Below are 21,208 nucleotides of genomic sequence, written 5' to 3' on the forward strand. Positions count from 1 at the left end.
GTACACAGCAAATTAAAATTTAACTTGCCGGTATCGTGCATCATAATCTGCTTTGCTCCATCCCTGGGATGAGGGTGCCCTGCGGAGAATTGCTTTGCCAAGGTTGCCTGTTTGTTTTTCGGATGCTCCTGAGATTTGTGGCGTGTCTTTTTTATAAAGAGCATGCCGGGACCTGTTTACCAACGGGCTGCAGATGTCTGGATTGATGTGCTCAATGCAGGCCCATTGGGAACTGAATATTTGCTTGCAGAAATAGCTGGGGTTGCAGTCCTGTAGAAGCAAAAATGGGGTTAACGGGGGCTCAGAACCCACCCACCCCCACAGATGCTCCTGCCCTACAAGGTGAATGTGATTGGCCGAGTGCCCAGCCTGGACATGGCAGTCATTTTTGGCTTTAGCTCTTCCTTCCCTCTGGAAACCAAGTCCTATGCTGTGGGGCATTTACAAGCACTGGGTCCAGTTCATGGGTCTGGAGATGCTGCGTGGGATTGAACCCTGGCTTCTGTTTATGCTCTGAGAAAAATTAGGGAAATCTCCTCCTCTGCCAAGCTGTCACAGAGAACAAGAAGGCATGCCCCCTCTTAGGAACATAGGAAGCTGCCATATAATGAGTCAGACCATTGTTCTGTCTAGCTCAGGATTGTCTTCCCAGACTGGCAGCAGCTTCTCCAAGGTTGCAGCCAGGAATCTCTCTCGGCCCGATCTTGGAGATGCTGCCAGGGAGGGAACTGGGAGCCTTCTTGCTTTTCCCAGAGTGGCCCCATCCCCTAAGGGGAATACCTTGCAGTGCGCGCACACATAGACTCCCATCCAAATGCAAGCCAGGGTGGACCTTGCTTAGCAAAGAGGACAATTCCTGCCTGCTACCACAAGACCAACTTTGGGTTGAAACAGGGCCAGCCCTGGGGGTTTTGGTGCCCTTGCCAAAATTTTATTTTGGCAGCCCCCGGCCAAGAAGTGCAGGGTCCTGGCTTTAACTTGAGCTGCGCAGGCTGCTCATTCACCAGGTTGAGTTACCAACCTGCCCGGGTGACCAGTGAGTGACTATTCCCCGCTGGTTGGAGTGGGAGAGAGAGTTCCCCATCCACTATGGGGGCAAAACCCTGACATTTCAGAGATGAAAAGACATTTTTTGTGAGTTTGGGAACTCATTCGGAGGCCATTGTGCGGGTGTGTGTGTGTGTGTGTGTGTGTGTAGGATTGTTGAGGCAGGCAATTTGTCTTCAAGAGCAGGAGTGCAGCTTAGGAATCTCAGCCTGTTGCTTGGGGGCTGAGGCTGAAAGAGCAAAGAAGTCTCTGCGTTTTGGGGTACGGAATGTGCAGGAGCAGGGTGCAGGATGACACTTCAGGGGTGCAGTGCAAGAGAGACAGAAAGGATGACTGGCCGTGCTATGGTCTGGCACGGTTTATGTGGCTCTCAAGGATTGGTGCCCTAGAGACCGCCTAGTGGGCGAGGTCTGCCTAGTGGACGGGTAGGAAATTACAAGGAAGCAGATCCAGGCGAGTTCCTAGGAGTAATATCCTAACTGCCAGAGCTGTTGGACGGTGGAACAGCCTGCCTCATGCAATGGTGGGCTCTTTTGCTGTAGAGGTTTCCAAACACAGGCTGGAGGGCCATCTTTCAGGGAGCCTTGCTGTGAGCTGGGAGGGTGGACTTGGAGACCTCTAAGGGTCCCTTCCAGCTCTTAACATTCTATGATGGGCCAGATTTGGTCTAGTTCATTGCTGACCTCCTGACCGCTTGCCAGTTGAAGTGGCTCGGTTTTGATTTTGTCCATTTATTTGCACTCCTGGAAGGAATGAGTAGGAAGGAAGGCGTTCCTACTGCTGACACATTGCTCAGAGGTGGGGATTCCTTATTTATTCTTCATTCACTGGAGTTGCCTCTTTATGCACCTTTGTTTTATGTACTTCATGTGCAGTTCAGAGAGTATATAAATATATACATAATGCTTTCCGTTTCTCTTCTGTTTTGTTCTCTCCCCCCACCCTTCTATATTTGGAGATAAGAGTGCAGCATCTATATCTCCAGATTTTCAGTGCCGGAAAGGGACATTTTAAATTGGATTTTGCCCTTTGCTACATAAATGATGCTATTTGATTCATAGATGTCTCAGGAACAGTTATCACTCCAGACCTGGAAGATGAAGGGAGTTGATTCTGTTGCCTGGAAGGCAGCCCTTACAATGACCTGGATTTTAGGATTCATCACCCCGAGGCGGGCAAATGATGAAGTAATATTATGCCAAGTATGCAGCGACTTATTTGCGTTTTATTGATTTGACTGATTTGTATATGTTCTCCTCCTCCTCGGCCCTCCCATGTGATCGGGTCCAGAGTAAAATCCGAGCAGTGCATTTGAAATCTGTGTAAATCTGGGTGGAATTTAGCAAATCCGGGGGACATGGCGACCTTAGCAGCGAGGTGCTTGGATGAGGAACTAGCCAGAAACCTGCAGCTTTATAGGCGCTGGTGAAGCCTTATTGGCACCCTGTGTCTCCTGATCTGTGTAGGACTGGACGGTGCAGTACCTCGCTCTGGCCAGCTGCAGTGGTGGTGCTGTAGAGCAGCTGTGACCAAAGCAGCAGCTGCTTCTGCATGCAGATGGTCACAGAGGCACACGACATACCACATGCCAGGGTCTGTGGTTTAAGAGCCTTCAGCCTCTTGTCTTGTGCTTTGCTTAACTGAGGTGTTAGTAGCTGTTAGCACAATCTCATGGGTTTATCTGGCAGTTGAGTGTTAGCAGGGACATATATTAACCCAACCAGAATGTTATACAAACACAGCCAAATCGACATTCTTGGAAATATGCAGTACATGTTGGCGGCTATTTGGGAAGTATATGTGTTCCTCTTTGTATATTCATTTTGTGGATCCATTCATCCCTATAACTCCACCTCCCTCTCTGTTCTCATATTCTTCTCTGTCTTTTTGTTCTTAATTCTTGTGGACCAAGCATGGACGCTTTAAGATGGATACCCACAGGATAAATTTGGTGCAAGGGGAAAAATCCTTCACTATCCTTCCAAAGTGGTGCCTTTCCTCAGATAGAAAATACTGGTGAATGAAACAACAATTTTGCTAACTGGGTTTTCCAAAATTTCCGCCCTGAGATGTTTTGATGGCTGATTGGACTCAGAATTAGGGGCCAGAAGTAACATTTGTGTGATATTGGGGATGATTGCCTTCCAGTCTGAAGAAAGTTTAACTCAGTGGGGCAAGGAAGGGAAAACTAACTTAAGTTCTGTTGGTTTTTAAAGGGCCTAAAGCATGCCTAACCTTATCGGAATCTGCTTCTTCACACCCAGCAGAATTCCCTCTAACAAGGATCCCCAGATGTTGTTGACTACAGCTCCCAGAATCCCCAAGCCAAAGCTATTGCAGCTGGGGATTGTGGGAGTTGTAGTCAACAACATCTGGGCAAATCCTGTTAGGGTGAACAATGGCCCCCAGTATATTCTCGTTATGATGTAATTTTCGTTTCATATTGACAGTGAGTGCTGAAAAGTCACTTCAGATGAGAGGTGCTTTCCAACTTTCCCCCTTAAAGCAAATGAAATGAAAAGTATAGATTTAATTTTCTTGTAAGCCCAGGAAAGAGAAGGGTGTATAGCTGGACCTCTGGCCCACCGTAACTTTTCTTGGCTGGAAAGCATCAGGTATGCAGTATAGATGTCCTTAATGCAGAGTCTGAGAAGGAAAGGGGTTAAAATGATGTCCAGGATACAGACCCATACAAAAGGAGGGAATGTTCATGAGTAGAGCCTGATCATCATAAGACGCTTTCAGATTCTGATATTAATCACTATGGAAACAGTCAATGACAGGGTACCAAGTATTAGGTCTCACCTTTCTGTTATTTCCAAGCAAGTCGCCGCAATCAGTATCATTTAAGATCTGCCGTTTGAGATCAAGAATTGCTTGCCAAAGCAAGCTTCCTGCCTTCCAATCCCCATCATGAAACCCACAGCTTCTCTGTAAAGTGAAGAGGTTTACAGAGTTGCTCCAACTCTCCAACTGTTGGACTACAGCTCCCATCATCCCCAGCAGGTATGATGGGAGTTGTAGTCCAACATCTGCAGGAGGGCCAAAGTTTTCAGCCCTGCCCAATGGCAATTAATAATATTTTTTTTAAAAAAGAGTAACCGAGAAAATGGCATATTCCTTCCCTGTTTATCCTTGCCTCTTCTTACTCACACATCTCCCATCTGTTGAATTTTAGACTATAAACACCTCAGGGATCTATCTGCCTTCCCATACTCTAGAAAGCACCATGCCGTGGCGTTGACACTGCATAAATGACATGCAGTCAAAACAGAGCCTGAAATGCCAACACACTCCAGTCTAAAGCCCTCTGCAATCGACATGTGGTGTGGGGAGTGGGATTATAGTGGCAGGCCCTCCTCGTGACCGCCGTGCATCGATCCGAGTTTGCGCACAGCGCTGTTGGCCATACATGCTGTGTTGTTTTCAGGTTGGCACTGGGATGTGTTTTAAAGCAACACCCAAAGCAAATGCCAGGGTTCTTTCCAAGGAAAAGCATCTGGGGAAGTCAAATGGCTTTCTCCCAGAAGTGAAAATTCTCAGGGGACTTTTGCACATCCGTAATGGTGGATAGGCTCTGGGGGATACATGATGCAATGATCACACAGAGGGCAGGATTAGTGGGGTATGCTCATTCATCTCCCCCCCCCACACACACACTGTACACAGATTTCTGCCATCACACAGGCTTTCACTTTCTTCCAACCAGTTAGATGCTTTCTCACTATCTTGTGGTTGTTAACCTCAGTGCAACGCTCCTGAATTTCTTCCTAACAATTTCCAAACTATGTGTCGATTTTAATGGACGTTATTTTTAATTGTGCAGACACAGTAAAGCAGGTGATTTAACTCTCTGCAGCATGTGCTGGATGTCCTTTACAGTGACTGGAAACCATCACTGTTTGTCAGGGAAATGCCAGAGGGTGTTGAGTCATATATTTCAATGCTGCCCGTGCAAGGGCAATAAATATCCTTTAGAATCAACTCTGCTTATTTGGAAATTGTTTTGAAGAAATCCAGGATCGGAAGTGGTGACGTTTTGTGTTTGCCAGGTTCTCTCTCTCTCCCCCTCCTTTTTTCGTGTACAATTAGCATGAATATTGACATTTAATAATCTGGCAAGCAAGACACAACAAAAGAGCTCACCCAAATGAATAAAACATTAAGATGAAGAACATTTTATTTCCTTCTTTAGATTCTAATGTGCCTCCTTGACATCGGACGCATTAACTCCAGGCACACCAGAGTTAGAGTGGCCGCTGGCAGAAATGTGGCGGAAATAGGAAGTTGTTGGGTCTCACACTTCCTCTCTCCCCTATGCTTCTATTAGAACCACGATTAGAACTTCCACATTTTCTTTTCTTTATTTGATTTATATACCGCCCTTCCCTGTAAAGTGGCTCAGTGCGTTTTACACTTTTTTTTTTAAAAAAAGCGTAACAATTAAATCAAAAACCAATGAAAAGCAGATTAGAATTACAATTAAAACAAGATAACATTAAAACTAAACATCATTAAAAGCCAGGCCAAAAAGATGGGTCCCATCCAGTGTTCCCTTTAACAGGGATTCCCAGATGTGGTTGACTACAACTCCCAGAATCCCCAGCTGCAATGGCTTTTGCTTGGGGATTCTGGGCGTTATGGTCTACAACATCTGGGAATCCCTGTTAGAGGGAACACTGGTCCCATTCCCCCAGTTGGAGATCTGGAAACTGTCTCTGTACTGGGTGTAAAAAGAAGCATGAAGCCCAAGGCCAATTTATGCTTCCAGTCCCTTTCAGTTATCTGTTACGCCCACAGCTGCTCCTTGAAGCTGTCAGCCTTTGAGTGGTGCATCCACTCTGTTGACTCCCAGGGCTGATTCTTGAGCAACATGGCTCCCACTTTTCCAGGGTCTGCTCCCACCCCACTGCGTTCAAGAAGCACTACCTGGATTGTCCAAAGATGGAGTTCCTTCTGGTGTGGAAAGGAACCCCATCTCTGGACAGCATCCCTCCTTCTCTGCAAAGGGGCAACACTGGCATAGGAACGAACCTACCAGATCCCTGTCTACAGGTGTAACTGGAGTGGAGGTGGGATTAAATCATGGGAAAGCACTTTTTGTGTTGCTCCACTAACATGCTCCTTGCTTCTCAGGGGTACTCCTTAGAATAGGAACGTGGAGACTTGGTAGGTATATAAGTAGTAGTAGTAGTAGCAGTAGTAGTAGCGGCGTTGCTTTCCTCCAGGGCTAATGGACATCTGTGCTTCTCCATCCTGTCCAGTCAACCAGTGATGACTAGAACCGTCTCAATGGTCTGTTGATGTGTGTCTGACTTGTTAATGCTCCTTTTGCCCTGTGTCTGTAGGCCACATAACGAAGATTTCAGTATGGATTCCTCCCTGTCACAGTAAGTTAGCCTGAAACTGCATGCATTTGGGGGTGCTGTTCGGAGAAAGTAATTCCTTTTATGCCTGTCGGAGTTAGAGATGTTCAACAATTATTGCTCACAAGAGAGACGAAAAGTGAACATAAATGGGTCTTATACAGAGTATGTCTGTACCGCAGGTCTAGTCAGTTTAATCGTCATTTCCTCTCCCTGAAGACTTGTACAGTTCTGAGAGATGGAGGAGTTTAGGAGTCGCAATTCTGCAATTCCCAGAATGCTTCTGGCAGAAGCCGCCGGAGTCACACCTGTATAAAACCGATTATCTTTCCTTGTAGCGCTTCAAGCCGTATCAGATGGTCTTTGTAGCTCTTCTGTTGCCTTTCCACCTTTTCTCTTATGAATAAAAGATGCTGGGTTTTTTTATCTCTGCTCCGTCCAGTGGCCTTGTCAGCCAATTTGTAAGGATAACGCCTTTGGTTTTGCTCATGGTCCAAACTGGCAAAAGGTGTGTAACGATGCACCGGAGTGTTCAGTCCAAAGGTCCTGGAGCCCACCATTCTGATACTTGAGAACTGGAAACCGAGTTGGGGGAACAAAGTGGATGGCAGAGAACATAATTGGGGGTGTGTGAGGATTTTATTATTGACTGGTTGATTAATTGAATTTATATACTGCCCAATATCAAAATTTCTAGGCAATGTACAGAATTAAAACATAATATAAAACATAAAGCATTTAAAATTCATAAAAAGATAAAAATCATAATAGATAAAAACACATTAAAATCCAAAAGTTTTGGTATCAATTGAAAGCCTGGGGGAATCCTCCTAAAAACAAAGCAGTTTCAGGGTCCTCCTAAAAACAAACCGAGAAGGAGATGCACTTATTTCAGCAGGCGGGGTGTGTGTGTGTGTTCGAAAGCCCTGGGGCAGCCACAGAGAAAGCCCGGTCCCGAGTTGCCACCAAACGAATTGGTGGTGACCATAACCGGACCTCTCCAGATGATCTTAATAGGTGACAGGGTCCATGTCGGAGAAGGCTCTCTCTTAAGTACCCTGGACCCAAGCTTTATAGGTAAAAACCAGCACTTTGTATTTTGCTCGGAAACATATTGGCAGCCAGTGCAGTTCTTTTAAAATGAGTATATGGTCCCTTCAGGTTGTCCCAGAGACCAATCTGCCTGCCGCATTCTGTACCAATTGTAGTTTATGGACTACGTACAAGGGCAGCCCCATGTAGAGTGCATTACAGTAGTCAAGCCTAGAGGTTAGCAGCATATGTACCACCGTTTTAAGGTCATTTGTCTCCAGAAATTGACGCATCTGGCTATAACAAATATGTCTAGAGATAGGATCATTAATATTCTTAATTTACCTTATTCATGATGCTTGCTTGACATTTTCAGACTTAGAAAATGGGCCAGATTCCTCTTAGAAAATCCTGCTCTATTGTCTTAGAAAATTTTGTCCTGTCTAAACCTTCCAGTCTTCTTTCCAGGCTAGTTTTTCTTATTGATTTCTATACTGCCTTCCATAAGACATCCCAAGGTGGTTTGCAAAAGTTGAAATACAATAAAACGCCATAAAAATCACATTTTAAAACCTTAAAATCAGTTAAACAGTCAAAACCACAAAACACCAACAAAATAAAACAAAAACCCATTTAAAAAGAAAAGACAAACAGAAGCAAGAAAAGTGGAGAGGACTCCTATGGGGTAAAGGCTTGAACAAATAAAAAGGTCTTTAGTGGCTTTCTAAAAGCAGCCACAGATGTCAAAGAGCGACATTCACTGGGAGGGCATTCCAGAGCCAGGGGGCAACCACAGAGAAGGCCCTGCCTCTCACACACAACAATTTAGCCTCTCGTTTGTCGGCACTTGGAGCAAAGGCCACTTTGATTATTTTGTTGGGTGGGTCGCCCAAGGCCATGTGGCAAGAAAGACTGGGGTGGGGAGAGAGGTCAGTACCAGACCTGATGAATTCTGCAGGGGAGATGTTCTCATTCCTGGTCAGGAAGGAAGCAAAGGCATTGCCTGGCTCCTGGGAGGTTGGAGGAGTTTCCTCCCTAGCTGGCTTCACTGGCTGCTGCTGCTTGTTCCGAATTCCTCACCCAACTACAATTCCTAGGATGCTTTGGGGGGAAGCCATGACGGTTCCACGGATGTCAGACTGACCCAAGTTGGCAGCAGAAATGTTTGGTTTTCTCCGCGAGGATGGAGAAATCCTCCATCCTGGTTTTCATAGCCGGCGGCAGTACCATGAATCAACCCGCCATCCATCTGAAAGCCGAGATGGATGGTGTTGTTTTGGTTCTCCATTAGTAGCGCAAACATTTCCAGCAAGGCGGGTGGCTTTGTTTCAAAAGCGCCCCCTTTTGAGCTGCCGCACTCAATCCTCACCGACTCTGATAAATGGAAATATGTTGATGCCTGGCATGTGCATCGGCTGTAACAGAACGCCAGCTCCCTCCTGCGGTCTCTGAGGCCAAGCTGGATGAAGACAGAGAGGGCCTTCTCTCATGCGCTCCGTGGTTTGAGGGCTACCGTTGCCTGACTGGTTTTCAAAGGACGCAACCCTAACATAGCTTAACTGATCTGAGGTACCCAAAGCGAAGCATGCATCTCTCGCGCCCCCGTTCAGTTAAGAAGAGCCCTGCTGGGTCAGGCCCAAGGCTTATCCAGTCCAGCATCCTGTTTCCCACAGGGACCCACCGGATGCCTCTGGGAAGCCCACAAGCAAGAGGTGAGGGCAGGCCCCCTCTCCTGCTGCTGTTGCTCCCCTGCAACCAGTATTCATCGGCATCCTGCTTCTGAACCAGCAGGTAGCCCACAGCCATGGAAACTAGTAACCTTTGATAGAGTTGTCTGATGGAGTTGTCCTCCGTGAATTTGTCTAAAGCCATCCAAGCTGGTGGCCGTCACCGCGTCCTGTGGCAGAGAGTTCCACAGATTAATTATACACTGTGTGAAGAAGAAGTACTTCCTTTTGTCTGTTGTTAATTTTTCAGTGTAAACTGCTTTGAGGACTTTGGTTGAAGTACTTCCTTTTGTCTGTTGTTAATTTTTCAGTGTAAACTGCTTTGAGGACTTTGGTTGAAATGTTTGCGGTAGTCGTGCTCTCTCCTGTCACTGTGGAAAAAGTGCTTCCTTTTGTCCGTCCTAAATGTCCTGGCAATCAGGTTCATGGGATAACCCCTGGTTCTAGGGTTGTGAGAGAGGGAGCAGAACTCTCTCTTCATACAATGCACAATGTTATAAACCTCTACCATGTCTCCTCTTTTGTAGCCTTACCTCATAAGGCAAGTGCTCCAGGCCCCTGATCATTTTGGTTGTCCTCTTCTGCACCTTCTCCAGCTCTGTGCTAACCTTTTCTAGACATTGGCTCACTGTGGTGCTCATTAGTGGAAGAGCTTAGGACAGATAAAAAATTGAGTTTAGGAGAGCTGGAAGTGGTCTGTGTCTGCAGTGTCAGGCTGATGGGTATATTGCCACTTAAGGGAGTTAAGTAACGGACTAAGCAAATTGATGTTTTGCTTACCGTAACGAATTCAGTGGTGTTTGATTGATTATTAAAAGAATTGTGTTTGATAGATTTGTTGCTTATAGTTATCAATGGGGAGTCAAACTAAATCTGAACCCAAAAGCTGATTCCAAGAGGCTTTTTTTTTTTTTTTTGGTGAATTGGAACCGAATCAGAAACTCTTGGTTTCAGTGAATTGGTACCGAATCGGACAATCTCTTTGTTGCTTAGAAGCAGAAGCAATAAACCGTTCACATCCAAGTAGTTCAATAAACAGGCACTCCGCTTTCAGTCATAGGATTCCAGCTTCTCCCAATTCTTCTTTTTTCTCTTATAGCACATATCTTGTTCATAAAAACATTTAATTAAAAAAAATCTGAAACAGTTTAAAAAACAATTATTGAACCTGAGGGGAAATATACTTGTTGTTTTTGTCTTAATGCGGGACATTGCAAGTAAAGATTCTGATATAATTTGGAACAAAATGTTCTTCAGCTGGATTAAAATCAGTCCACAGTGCCTGAATCAGTTAAAAGGTAAAGTGTGCCCTCGAGTTGGTGTCGACTCCTGGCAGCCACAGAGCCCTGTGGTTGTCTTTGGTAGAATACAGGAGGGGTTCACCATTGCCTCCTCCCGCACAGTATGAGATGATGCCTTTCAGCATCTTCCTAGATTGCTGCTGCCCAATATAGGTGTTTCCCAGACATACCAGCGGGGATTCGAACCAGCAACCTTCTGCTTGTTAGTCAAGCATGTCCCTGCTGCGCCACTTAAGGTGGTTACTAAACCATATTTTAAAGTTAGCATTCTACGTGAAGTCTTGTTGAAAAGCGGTATATACATATTTGCCGTATTTGTATTGCCATATTCATATTGTAAGTGGAGAGTTCATTTTAACAAGTGCACTGATGAACCCAACCCCAACCCAAATTTTTAGTAGTTCAATTCCCTGGATATTGTTTATTCCTTGATATGGTTCAGATCAATCTTGTGTTAGCTATTTACTTTCAGATCAAGACGCTGAGGTTACATATAATGTGGCCAAATTTCTTCTGATTGCTAACAGGATTAGACAAGTTAGGACGTGTTCTACGGCCCTTTAACCTCTCTGTATTATAGCTATTGAATAATGTTGTTATGCTCAGATGTTCTGATGCATTTCTTCCCCTTTCCTTTCCTCTGGCCAGTGACCAAATAAAGAATGATCGTATCGTTTCGTATCGTACTTTGACATGGCCATTTGTGGAGCTGTGTTTGTATTGATCTAGTGTGGGTAGTGATATATTGGGCTCCTTGGAGGAAAAGCGGGATATAAAATGTAAAATAATAAAATAATAATAAAAATTTAACAACCTGAGTACAAAGTTTGTAGAAAGGCAGTGTAGAAGTCAAGGAACGCTGACTATGGGACAGTGATTTGTGATGCCTGTTAAGAACGCCCATTCCTTTGGCTTCAACATTATATTCTTTCCTTGAATGTCTTCTGCACTGTTTTCCTCATCTTCTCAGTCACTGTTCCATCGTATATGTCAGCTCCGATAAATGTGGCGGTTTCTATATTTCTTCTTCGTTATACGAAACTGGCATCATGTATGCTGCTTGCATTGCATTAAAGCATTTTTTCAGTGTTCATGAGTTCTCGTTACATTGGGAACTCATGAACACTCAGTGGAGAGTGCTTTTGCCAGGGGTTACATGCAACCCTGGACCTACGCCACAGTTCTAACGACATTATGATGGCTCTGGATAACGCTCCCTTCTTTCTCTCTCCCCCCGCAGGGTCCAAGTCGAGTTTTATGTGAATGAAAACACCTTCAAGGAGCGCCTTAAGCTCTTCTTCATCAAAAACCAAAGATCAAGTAAGTGTTGGTAAGACACTCAGAGCAGAGAGGCAGGCCGAGCGCTGTTCACTGAGCGGAGAGTGCATTTTGTCCAGGGTGACTGGGCCCTCATTAGCCTACCTCGCAGGGCTGTTGTGAAGAAAAGTATGAGAGAACCCGCCCTGTCCAACAGGCTCAGCTATTGGGAGGGAAGAGTCGCATACTCTTAAGATGCTCACCTAAGAGTAGGTTAATAAGAATTCATATCCATCATTAAGAACATTTGCAAACTGAAGCTGTTTATTTGGGTTGCGGAGTGAGGGGAATGCGATTCTTCTGGGTCGGAGCTGTCCTCAGTGGATCTTCTCTTTCCCGTCTCTTCCTGGTGAGTTTGGGAAGAACGAGGATCCTTTGCTGGCTACCCCAAACCTGAGGGGTGCTTCATATCTTACAGTGAAAGATAGAGGAGTTATAGTTCAGTGGTAGAGTATCTGCTTTGCATATAGAAGGTCCCAGGTTCAGGTCCCGGCATCTCCAGGCAGGGGGAGGGGAACTTTTGGAGAGCTGCTGCCAGTCAGAGCAGACAATACTTAAATAGGTGGACCAGAAGTCTGACTCAGTAGTAAGCAACTTCATATGTATCAGGAGCATTTGGGGGGCCAGTATGAAGAAGACTTAATTTGTGTGCGGAAGATTCCAGGTTCAATCCTGGGCATCTCTAGGACCAGCTGGGAGAAACTCCCTGTCTGAAACCCCGGAGAGTCAATGAAGGCAATACTGACTTAGATGAACAAAAGATCTGATTCAGAGTAAGGCTCTATATGCATAGATTATGGCATGAGCCATAGCCAGCTTCCCGTGTTCCTATGTGGCTTGATCCCATTTCCCTTGCGGTTTGCATGCCTGAAAATGCATGGTAAACCTCCTGAACGTTGATTCGTGGTACAAGAGGACAGGAGAGTTTTGTCTGTGGAATGTTTGCGCCTGTGTTTTAACATCGCAAGGGTGTGCTGTAACATCATGTGAATGTTGGACGGTATGCCGTAAGTCACCTCACGTGAATGTTGGAGGGTATGCCGTAGCATCACTTAAAGCGTCCCCCGGATGCCAGCTTTTTTATAAGAGACGGTTGGTGAGGATGGGGAGGAAGATGATAAGCAGCCAGCCGCCTTTCTATATATGCCACGGTACATGTTAGCTTTTATTCTCTGTCTGGCCACAACAGGACACAAATCGACCTCTCTGTCTACCCCCCTAGATTTATGCGGATTTTTTCCCTTCCAGGCAGCAGGAGAGATTGCTAAATGCAGCATGTGAATCATCGGTTTTTACACACTTCTGCAGACAAATTTCAGCGGCGAACGGTTGTTGCTAATATACAGCCTTATTCATGGAAAGTATTATAAGGCCCCCTAGGCTGATCTCCTCAAGAAACACGGTTGGCGAAAAGCAACAGTGCCCTCTGCTGGCGGTAGATATCCCAGCCTTACAGTGCCAGATCTTTCTCTGATCCGTGGATTTCCTAAAACTGTCTTGCAAGTCAGAGGAAGCTGCCTCCTACTGAGTCAGACCCTTGGTCCATCTGGCTCAGGACTGTCTGCACTGACTGGCAGCAGCTCCTCCAAGGTTTCAGGCAGGGGTCTCTCCCAGCCCTACCCAGAGATGCTGCCAGGGCTTGAATCTGGGGCCTTCTGCATACAAAGCAGACACTCTTCCTCTGAGCTGCTGCCGCATCCCCAAAACACCTACGAGCCAAGCAGGAAAATCCCATCTGGATTACTAATCTCATATGTAATCGTATCTCATATGCAGTAATAACCTCACTCCTTTATTCATTCATTCATTCATTCATTCATTCAATTTTTATACCGTCCTTCCAAAATTGGCTCAGGGCGGTTTACAATAAAACAAAGACAGTTAAAAACAACCAACCAATTAAAAATTATAAAATACCAAAATCATCAAACAATAAAACAATGAAACAATGTTAAAATCCTGAAGAACAGGTCCAATTAAAACCCTTTAAAACAAACCCTTTAAAACAAAACAAACAACCCTTTAAAACAGGCCAAACAGATAGGTCTTAAGGGCTCTTTAGGGAGATTTAGACAGATAGACAGGCATTTTTTGAGAGGGGGAAATCCCCAGAAGACAACTCTGAATTTAAGATGACCCTCTTGAAAAAATAGCAGTTAGGCCAGGGACTCTGAATCTATGCCGACACCACCACCACCCCGCCCATTTCTAACGAAGAAAAACTGGGCTTGGATTCAGATAAATATGGTCGTTGGGAATCTTTGGAATCCTCTCCAGTTAATGGCTGGAAATCATGAGACACCCCAAAGCAGATACGTGGCTATTGGGCAGCTCCGATGTGCATTGTGGGAGGGCATTTGCTAAACAGATATTTAGACAGATCCTGACAAAATCGGCAAGGCTTTCTTCTCCAAAGGGAAGCGTTCCTGGAGGGGCTGTACTGGATTCATGGGCTGTGGGAGGAAACCTGAGATACTAAAAGGCCGAGGTGCATGTTGGTTTTACTCAATGGCCGATTATGTAGCTAAAAGCGTGTGGGGTGATGGGACGGCACCAGGGCCTTGAGCGAATGCTGCAGAATCTTTCCATGCGGGGGCAAATCTTGCAAACAGCCTTGATAAACTCTCATTGAGCAGGTCGGCTATAATTAGCAGCACAAATTGCTGGGTGTGTTTGTTCCCCTGATGAAGCAACAATAGGTGTTTAAGTGGTGGTGAAGGCAGATGTTCCCAGAAGGCAATATGCTCCCAGAAGGAGGATTTATTTTATTTTATTTTATGTACTCTTTGGATCAGCATCTTTTTCTGAAGGTCTTTTTCAAGCAGATCAGTGGGTTTTGTTGTGCAAGAGTATAAACATGAATAAATAAATAAATAAATATAATAATAATAATAATAATAATAATACGCTTTATTTGTTAGCTGCCCCATAACAAAATTGTTCTCTGTAAGTACGTTTTGTGCCATTCCTCCATTTGTTTCCTTGATTACAACTGGATTTCTTTAGTTATTCGTTTCTTAAGATCATGTTTCTTTTGTTGTTATTTTGGCCGTTTTCTGTTTGTTTGTTTGTTTGTTTGTTTGTTTGACATGTCTATCCCGCTCTTCCTCCAAGGAGCCCGGAGTGGCAAACATGGATATTGTTATCCTCACAACAACCCTGTGAGGTAGGTTAGGCTGAGTGTTAAGTGGTGCATGGAAGAAGACAAACTTGATCATTCGAGCCCGTCGAAACAAGATATGAGCTTGTCAGACGCCAGTCCAACAGCCCATCATATGTGACATCCCTGACCCAACATTTAGTGCCAAATATGACCGCCCAGTGGATTCTAGTTGCCAGTTCTGTACGCAGGAGGACTGCTCCGATTCGTAACCACCGCCATCTTTTCCTCCCGGGCGCAACCACGTTGCTGTGGGCTTATAAAAGCCCCCCTGATGCTTTTCTCCATCCTGTTTTGCTCCAGGTCTGAGGATACGGCTCTTCAACTTCTCCCTGAAGCTTCTCACCTGCCTTCTGTACATCGTCCGTGTTTTGCTTGATGACGCACAGCGGATTGGATGGTGAGAGGACCTTTCTTGGTTGGTCCTTCTTCTGGGTCATCCCAGCTAAGATACAGACTGGTACGAAGCTGTACCAGCAAACACACACACATACACACTATAGAAATTATTCTATGAGAGCTTTGGGCTTGAATTTTATGGGGAGGGAGGCGTCTGGAAAGAGCTATTCTCATTTGGGTCTTGCTGTTTTCTCCTCGGTCTGCAGCTATTCCTCTGGCTGGCTGGTGGCAGCCATTTTTTACCCAGAAGCCCCTGGGAACAATGCTGTGTGGTCTTCTGGTGGGTGCAAAGTGGGCAATGATATCTGCCGGCCCGTCAGAAGACTGCTGCGGCCGCCATATCCCTGTTCTGTACACCCCTGGAAATCATTGAGGTACTCCCTCAAATGTGCCTCCTGCAAATGGGATACAGAAACGTGGGTACATTTTATCTCAGTCCTAAAATGAATTCAGCTACAGCAGGCATTTTAAAAAAAAAGGACTCAGCCATGTGTAGCAGTGAAGAGAAATTCACTCAAACTCTGATTCTTGGGGTGAGAATTGGGGTGCACCAAAGCGTCCTCATTTTCAGCTTTGAGATGTCGGCAGGTAGGTTAAAGTTCTTTCCCCTAATTCTCACAAGAAACTGCTGTTAAGGTCAACATCATAGGAACATAAGATGCTGCCTTATACCGAGTCAGACCCTTGGTCCATCTAGCTCGGAATTGTCTACACAGGCTGGCAGCAGCTTCTCCAAGGTTGCAGGCAGCAGTCTCTCTCAGCCCTCTCTTGGAGCTGCTGCCAGGGAGGGAACTTGGAACCTAGATGCTCTTCCCAGAGCGGCTCCATCCCCTGAGGGGAAGATCTCCCAGTATGCACACTTTGAGTCTCCCATTCAAATGCAAATGCAAGGTTGTAGGCAGGAGTCTCTCCCAGCCCTATCTTGGAGGGACGTTGGAGCCTTCTGCATGCAGATGCTCTTCCCAGAGTAGCCCCATCCCCTAAGGGGAATCTCTTCCAGTGCTCACACATGTAATCTCCCATTCAAATGCAAACCAGGGTGGACCCTGCTTAGCAAACGGGACAATGCATACTTGCTGCCACGAGACCAACTTGCCTCCCATTTGTGAATGCTCCAGTGTGTGTTGGTTTCATAACATTCCCTAACCGAAAACCCAGAGGATAATTTTCAAACCATGTGCCCTCGGAATAATATTGATGGGTAAGCACTGTAAGATATTCCCCTTAGGGGATGGAGCTGCTCTGGGAAGAGCATCTAGGCTCCAAGTTCCCTCCCTGGCAGCATCTCCAAGATAGAGCTGAGAGAGGCTCCTGCCTGCAGCCTTGGAGAAGCCGCTGCCAGTCTGTGAAGACAATACTGAGCTAGATGGACCAGTGGTCTGACTCAGTATGTGGCAGCTTCCTATGTTCCTATCATCTTGGGTGGATACAACTGGGAAAGGAACCTTATTATTGGCAAAGAGCCCCCAGATTTTTTCTACACCTGGAACTGAAAAGCATAATTTCAGCTCTGACACTTGCAAAAAGTTGGATTTGGAAGTGATATGAGGTGGTGAACCTGTGTGAAATTTTGTGGCGTGTCGACTCATGAGCTGTCCTCTGAAACGATGAATCCTGCGATTGCACTTGTTTTCAGACTGCCTTTCTGCCTGTCTCTTTCCTCAGCTGGGAGTGTGAAAAACACAATTCCACAATCTTCAACCAGTCCTCTACGCAAATCAACTGGTAAGTGTCTAACCAGATTATCTGTGGCTTGCCCTCATTTGAAGTCAGAAACCCAGGGAGCTGTTCTCTACAGAGGCAGGCCAAGTAGCAGAGTGGGAGAAATTTCAGATTCCAATAAAAGAGATATTAAAATGCGCCAAAGTCCAAGAGGGTTTTTGTCAGCCTCTCATCCTTCATGCAGGAAAGACGTTTAATCTGCTTAACAAAATTGCTAGCCTCAGCTGCACAGCACACACTCACTGTGGCTGGGTTCTAAATTCAGGATTTCTCTCTCTCTCTAAAACAATTTCTCTGCAGGGCTCCGATCATATGGGTGGACCGAAACAAGCCATTGTGGGCCATACAGGTAAGTTGACAAAAAAGTCTCCGTTTTAGATGCCAAGCTTGCATAATCTACAGGTTATGTTCGGCATTATAGCTGGATCAGAAAGCACCTGGGCGTCATTTCAGGATCATCCTAACCGGTCAGTTTATTGTGGAAGCCGTTATCTTCCTCAAACTTTCCATGAAAGAAGAAACTGCCAAGTGCTCTAATCTTTATGTACGTCTGCGCACACCCAAATATTACTTGGTTGGGGGGGAGCAAATTCGGTCTATAAGCTGCCAAGTTCTTTAAGAGAACACCTTCCCCTTAATGAGGCCTGCTGCTTGTTGAGATCACCTGAGGAGGTCCATTAGCATTTGCCATCAGGTGGCTACTCAGGGACGGGGCCTTCTCGGTTGCTGCCCCGAGACTTTGGAATGCACTCCCTGCAGAAGTATCTACTGGAAATTGACCTCGTCCCCTGAATGCTGTGTTGTGGTTGGTTCTGGCCCACCGGAGCATTTGAGTTGTGCATCCCTGGTTTAAGTTGTGTTAATGTTGCATGTTTTAATTTATGTTATTTTATTGTAGACTGCCTAGAGACGTGGGTTTGGGGTGGTATATAAATATGCTAAATAAAATAGTAATAAAGTGGCACACCCCTCGGATAAGCCATTGCTAGGTTCTCCAATCATGTTTCCATGTGCATTGAGACTTGTCCGTTTCTTCCTCCCAGGTAAGCGTTGCAATCATTAGCTTCCTGGAGACCATGCTGCTCATCTATCTCAGCTATAAGGTAAGAATAACATATTTGTGGGTGCAGGTGTGCATGCAAGAAGAATTAAGGCCATGTGAGAAATTTGAGACACACAATAAATTTCAGAGCCGTCTTTTCCCCCTGGTTCATTTTGGGCCTGTTTAGGCTGTTCGCTGATCATTTCAGGACCCATCTAGAGGGTCCCAAGTGGGTAACAAAAAGTGAAATTCAAAACAAAAACTGGGCACACAGAATGAATCGTATGCTTGTACGTGCCCGGCTGGATTCATTTTAGGAACGGAAGTCTTCTCGTTAAGCCGTGATTCAGGAGGAGTGGGAGGCAGAGAAGAACAAACTCAGGAAATGAAAAAGGATTGGAGCGGGGGGGGGGAGTAGTTGGATCCAGGGGAATAGCTAAGGCAGGGGTGGGCCAATTTGGCCTTGCAGCTGTTGCTGAACTACAAACGCCCATTATCTCCAGCCCACCCCTGAATTAAGGGCTCGGTTGACCTTGAGATCCTCAGAGCAAGTACTGTTGACCTTGAGACATCCTCAGAGCAACTACTGCTTTGCTACGGAGCTTTCCAAGGTGCTGAAGTTTCCGCTCGCCTGCTGGGAGCTAACCAGGGTCCTGAAACTCTAGCCTGCCTTCTTGTTTGTGCCCCCTTTGGGCACGCTTTGTGCCTTGGGTGCCTTGTCTCATGGTCAGGGCAGGGCAGTCAATCTCACACCCAGCGTAACTGCAAACATCACGAGACGCGATTAAATGAGCAGGAACGAGCCCTCACACGACTCTCTCTCCTGTCTTAGGGAAACATTTGGGAGCAGATCTTTCGTGTGTCCTTCATCCTCGAAATGATCAACACGGTGCCCTTCATTATCACGGTAAGGATTGAGATGGGTGCGCCGAACGGAAGTGACCATGGCGTCCTTTGTAAAGTTGATTGCAAGAAATGGTGGGGGGAAACAGTTGATTTCAGTCCACAGACCATAAAAAAGCGGAACGCTTGGCTAAAACAACAAACCCAAATGCAAATAAGAGCAAAATCTAGTCTAATTGTTCAATACGCCAGTTTCCCATAAATTTTGTCACATTAACACCGGATGGAAAAGGAATAGTTGCTTAATTTAGCACACTTTTCATTATATCTGCTCTTGTTCTTATGGCTGCAGCTAAAAACCTGGCTGAATTTTCCGTAGTCATAGGAACATAGGAAGCTGCTATATACCAAGTCAGACCCTTGGTCTATCTAGCTCAGTATTGTCTTCACAGACTGGCAGCGGCTTCTCCAAGGTTGCAGGCAGGAATCTCTCTCTGTCTTTTCTTGGAGATGCCCCCAGGGAAGGAACTTGGGACCTAGATGCTTTTCCCAGAGTGGCCCCATCCCCTAAGGGGAAGATCTTACAATGCTCACCCATGTAGTCTCCCATTCAAATGCAAGCCAGGGTGGACCCTGCTTAGCAAAGGGGACCATTCATTCTTGCTGGCACAAGACCAGCTCTTCTCTCCTCGTTACAGAAGTGTGCAGAAGCCCTGGACACCTCCCAGGGATTTATTTGGCCACGGAGTGGGGCAAAGGAAGAGCCCATTCCTCCCCATGGCTAGTTCCTCGTTCAGCCTGTCAGCTTCATTAAGGTGCTTTTTCTTAGTACACCCTGTCCAGACCATCGTTACATGTAATGCCTAACATTTAGACTGCCCCCAAAGACTGAAGGTGTCGTCCCCCCCCGATACTTGCTTAAAGAGAGGGTAGAAATGGGCATTTTGTGATTTTAAATGTTGCTTGTGTGTTATTTTCAAGGACAATTGGGCTTTAATTGACGCCTAATCATTATACAGTAGGCACAGTATCGCCAAAGTGGCAGCTGTATAATAATTAGGCTGCAATTAGGTTCTTATTGTCCATGCAAGTATCACACAAGTCTGTATAGTTAAAGATAGTCTAAGAGCTTGATTTCTAGGAAAAGACATACTGAGGCCCAGATCTCTCCCTCTAATCGTGGTCATATGGGGGCTCCCTGCAATTACGGCGAGAAATGCACTCTGCACTTTATCAGAGGCACTCTCATAGTTTGTATCTTCTAGCGCTAAGCCTTAGCACTGGTGATGGATTCTGAGGCTGACCTCAGGGGCTGACTCTGATTCTGAGGCTGACCTGAGGCTGACTCTGATTCTGAGGCTGACCTCAGGGGCTGGATTCTGAGGCTGACCTCATTAAGAACATGGTTTTCGCTGTAACGGGATGCATTTGGTATTGCCTGTGGCCGAATGTGATATTGTTGCAAGAATGCATTGCAGAATGTGCTGTTAACGCAGTTGCAGGATGCGACATGGACGCAGTTGCCGAATGTGCCGTTGATTATAGTTGCAGAATGAGATGTTGATGACTAAAATAGTTTAGGATGAGACAGATGTACATATGTGAGAGAATGAAGACAGATGTACATATGTGAGAGAATGAAGACAGATGTACATATGTGAGAGAATGAAGACAGACGTACAGTACATATGAAGACAGATGTACAAACTTATGACAGAGGAGTCGTAGGTTTGGGGTGAATCTATACTTTTTGGACAGATCTCTAGCCTCCTGAAGAGAACTGAGCTGAGAAGCAATCAGCTCTTCCTCTTTCCAGCAAAAGCTGGCTGTTCAGTTCTGATTGGCTGGTTCTCATGACAGTCATGAAGCCACCTACCCCCTAGCAGCTAACTGTTCAGATTACTGATTGGCCGACACTTATGACAATCACAGAGCTACCTCCCTCCTCTTTCAGCGTGCCTGATTCCGCTGCAGATGATACTGGCGTCTTCATATGCACCATTGGTTCTTGCGTATATTTCCGGGCCTTGAGTGATCACGAACGCATATTGTGCTTTTTCACATTTCATACAATATATATGTTTCCAAGCAATACTGAAACATAACTGGCATGTTTCCTCCCCCCCCCCCCAGATATTCTGGGCGTCCTTGCGAAATTTATTCATCCCCGTTTTCCTGAATTGTTGGCTGGCGAAATATGCTTTGGAAAACATGATTGTAAGTAACCAGAGATCCACCATTCTCACCTTCCG

General features: G+C 45.7%; 1 protein-coding gene across 13 annotated transcripts in view; it reads left to right on the top strand.

Moving 5' to 3' along the window:
* KCNT1 (potassium sodium-activated channel subfamily T member 1) overlaps positions 1-21,208 on the top strand; it is a 131,324-nt gene that overhangs the window by 73,085 nt on the left and 37,031 nt on the right. For 9 of the 13 annotated variants that reach the window (XR_008312785.1, XR_008312786.1, XM_053282286.1 and 6 more), the window contains 7 exons: positions 11,714-11,793; positions 15,254-15,350; positions 17,015-17,074; positions 17,372-17,420; positions 18,115-18,174; positions 18,946-19,020; positions 21,090-21,173. Coding sequence is in view for 11 of the 13 variants with exons in the window: in XM_053282286.1 (XP_053138261.1) it covers positions 11,714-11,793; positions 15,254-15,350; positions 17,015-17,074; positions 17,372-17,420; positions 18,115-18,174; positions 18,946-19,020; positions 21,090-21,173 (505 nt within the window). In the remaining 2 variants the exon portion in view is untranslated. Of the gene's footprint in view, positions 1-6,395; positions 6,438-11,713; positions 11,794-15,253; positions 15,411-16,985; positions 17,075-17,371; positions 17,421-18,114; positions 18,175-18,945; positions 19,021-21,089; positions 21,174-21,208 lie in introns of those variants that run through there. The other 4 variants (XM_053282290.1, XM_053282293.1, XM_053282296.1 and 1 more) reach the window with 3 other exon arrangements.

This window comes from Hemicordylus capensis, chromosome 17, assembly GCF_027244095.1.
Source record: "Hemicordylus capensis ecotype Gifberg chromosome 17, rHemCap1.1.pri, whole genome shotgun sequence".
NCBI lineage: Eukaryota > Metazoa > Chordata > Lepidosauria > Squamata > Cordylidae > Hemicordylus > Hemicordylus capensis.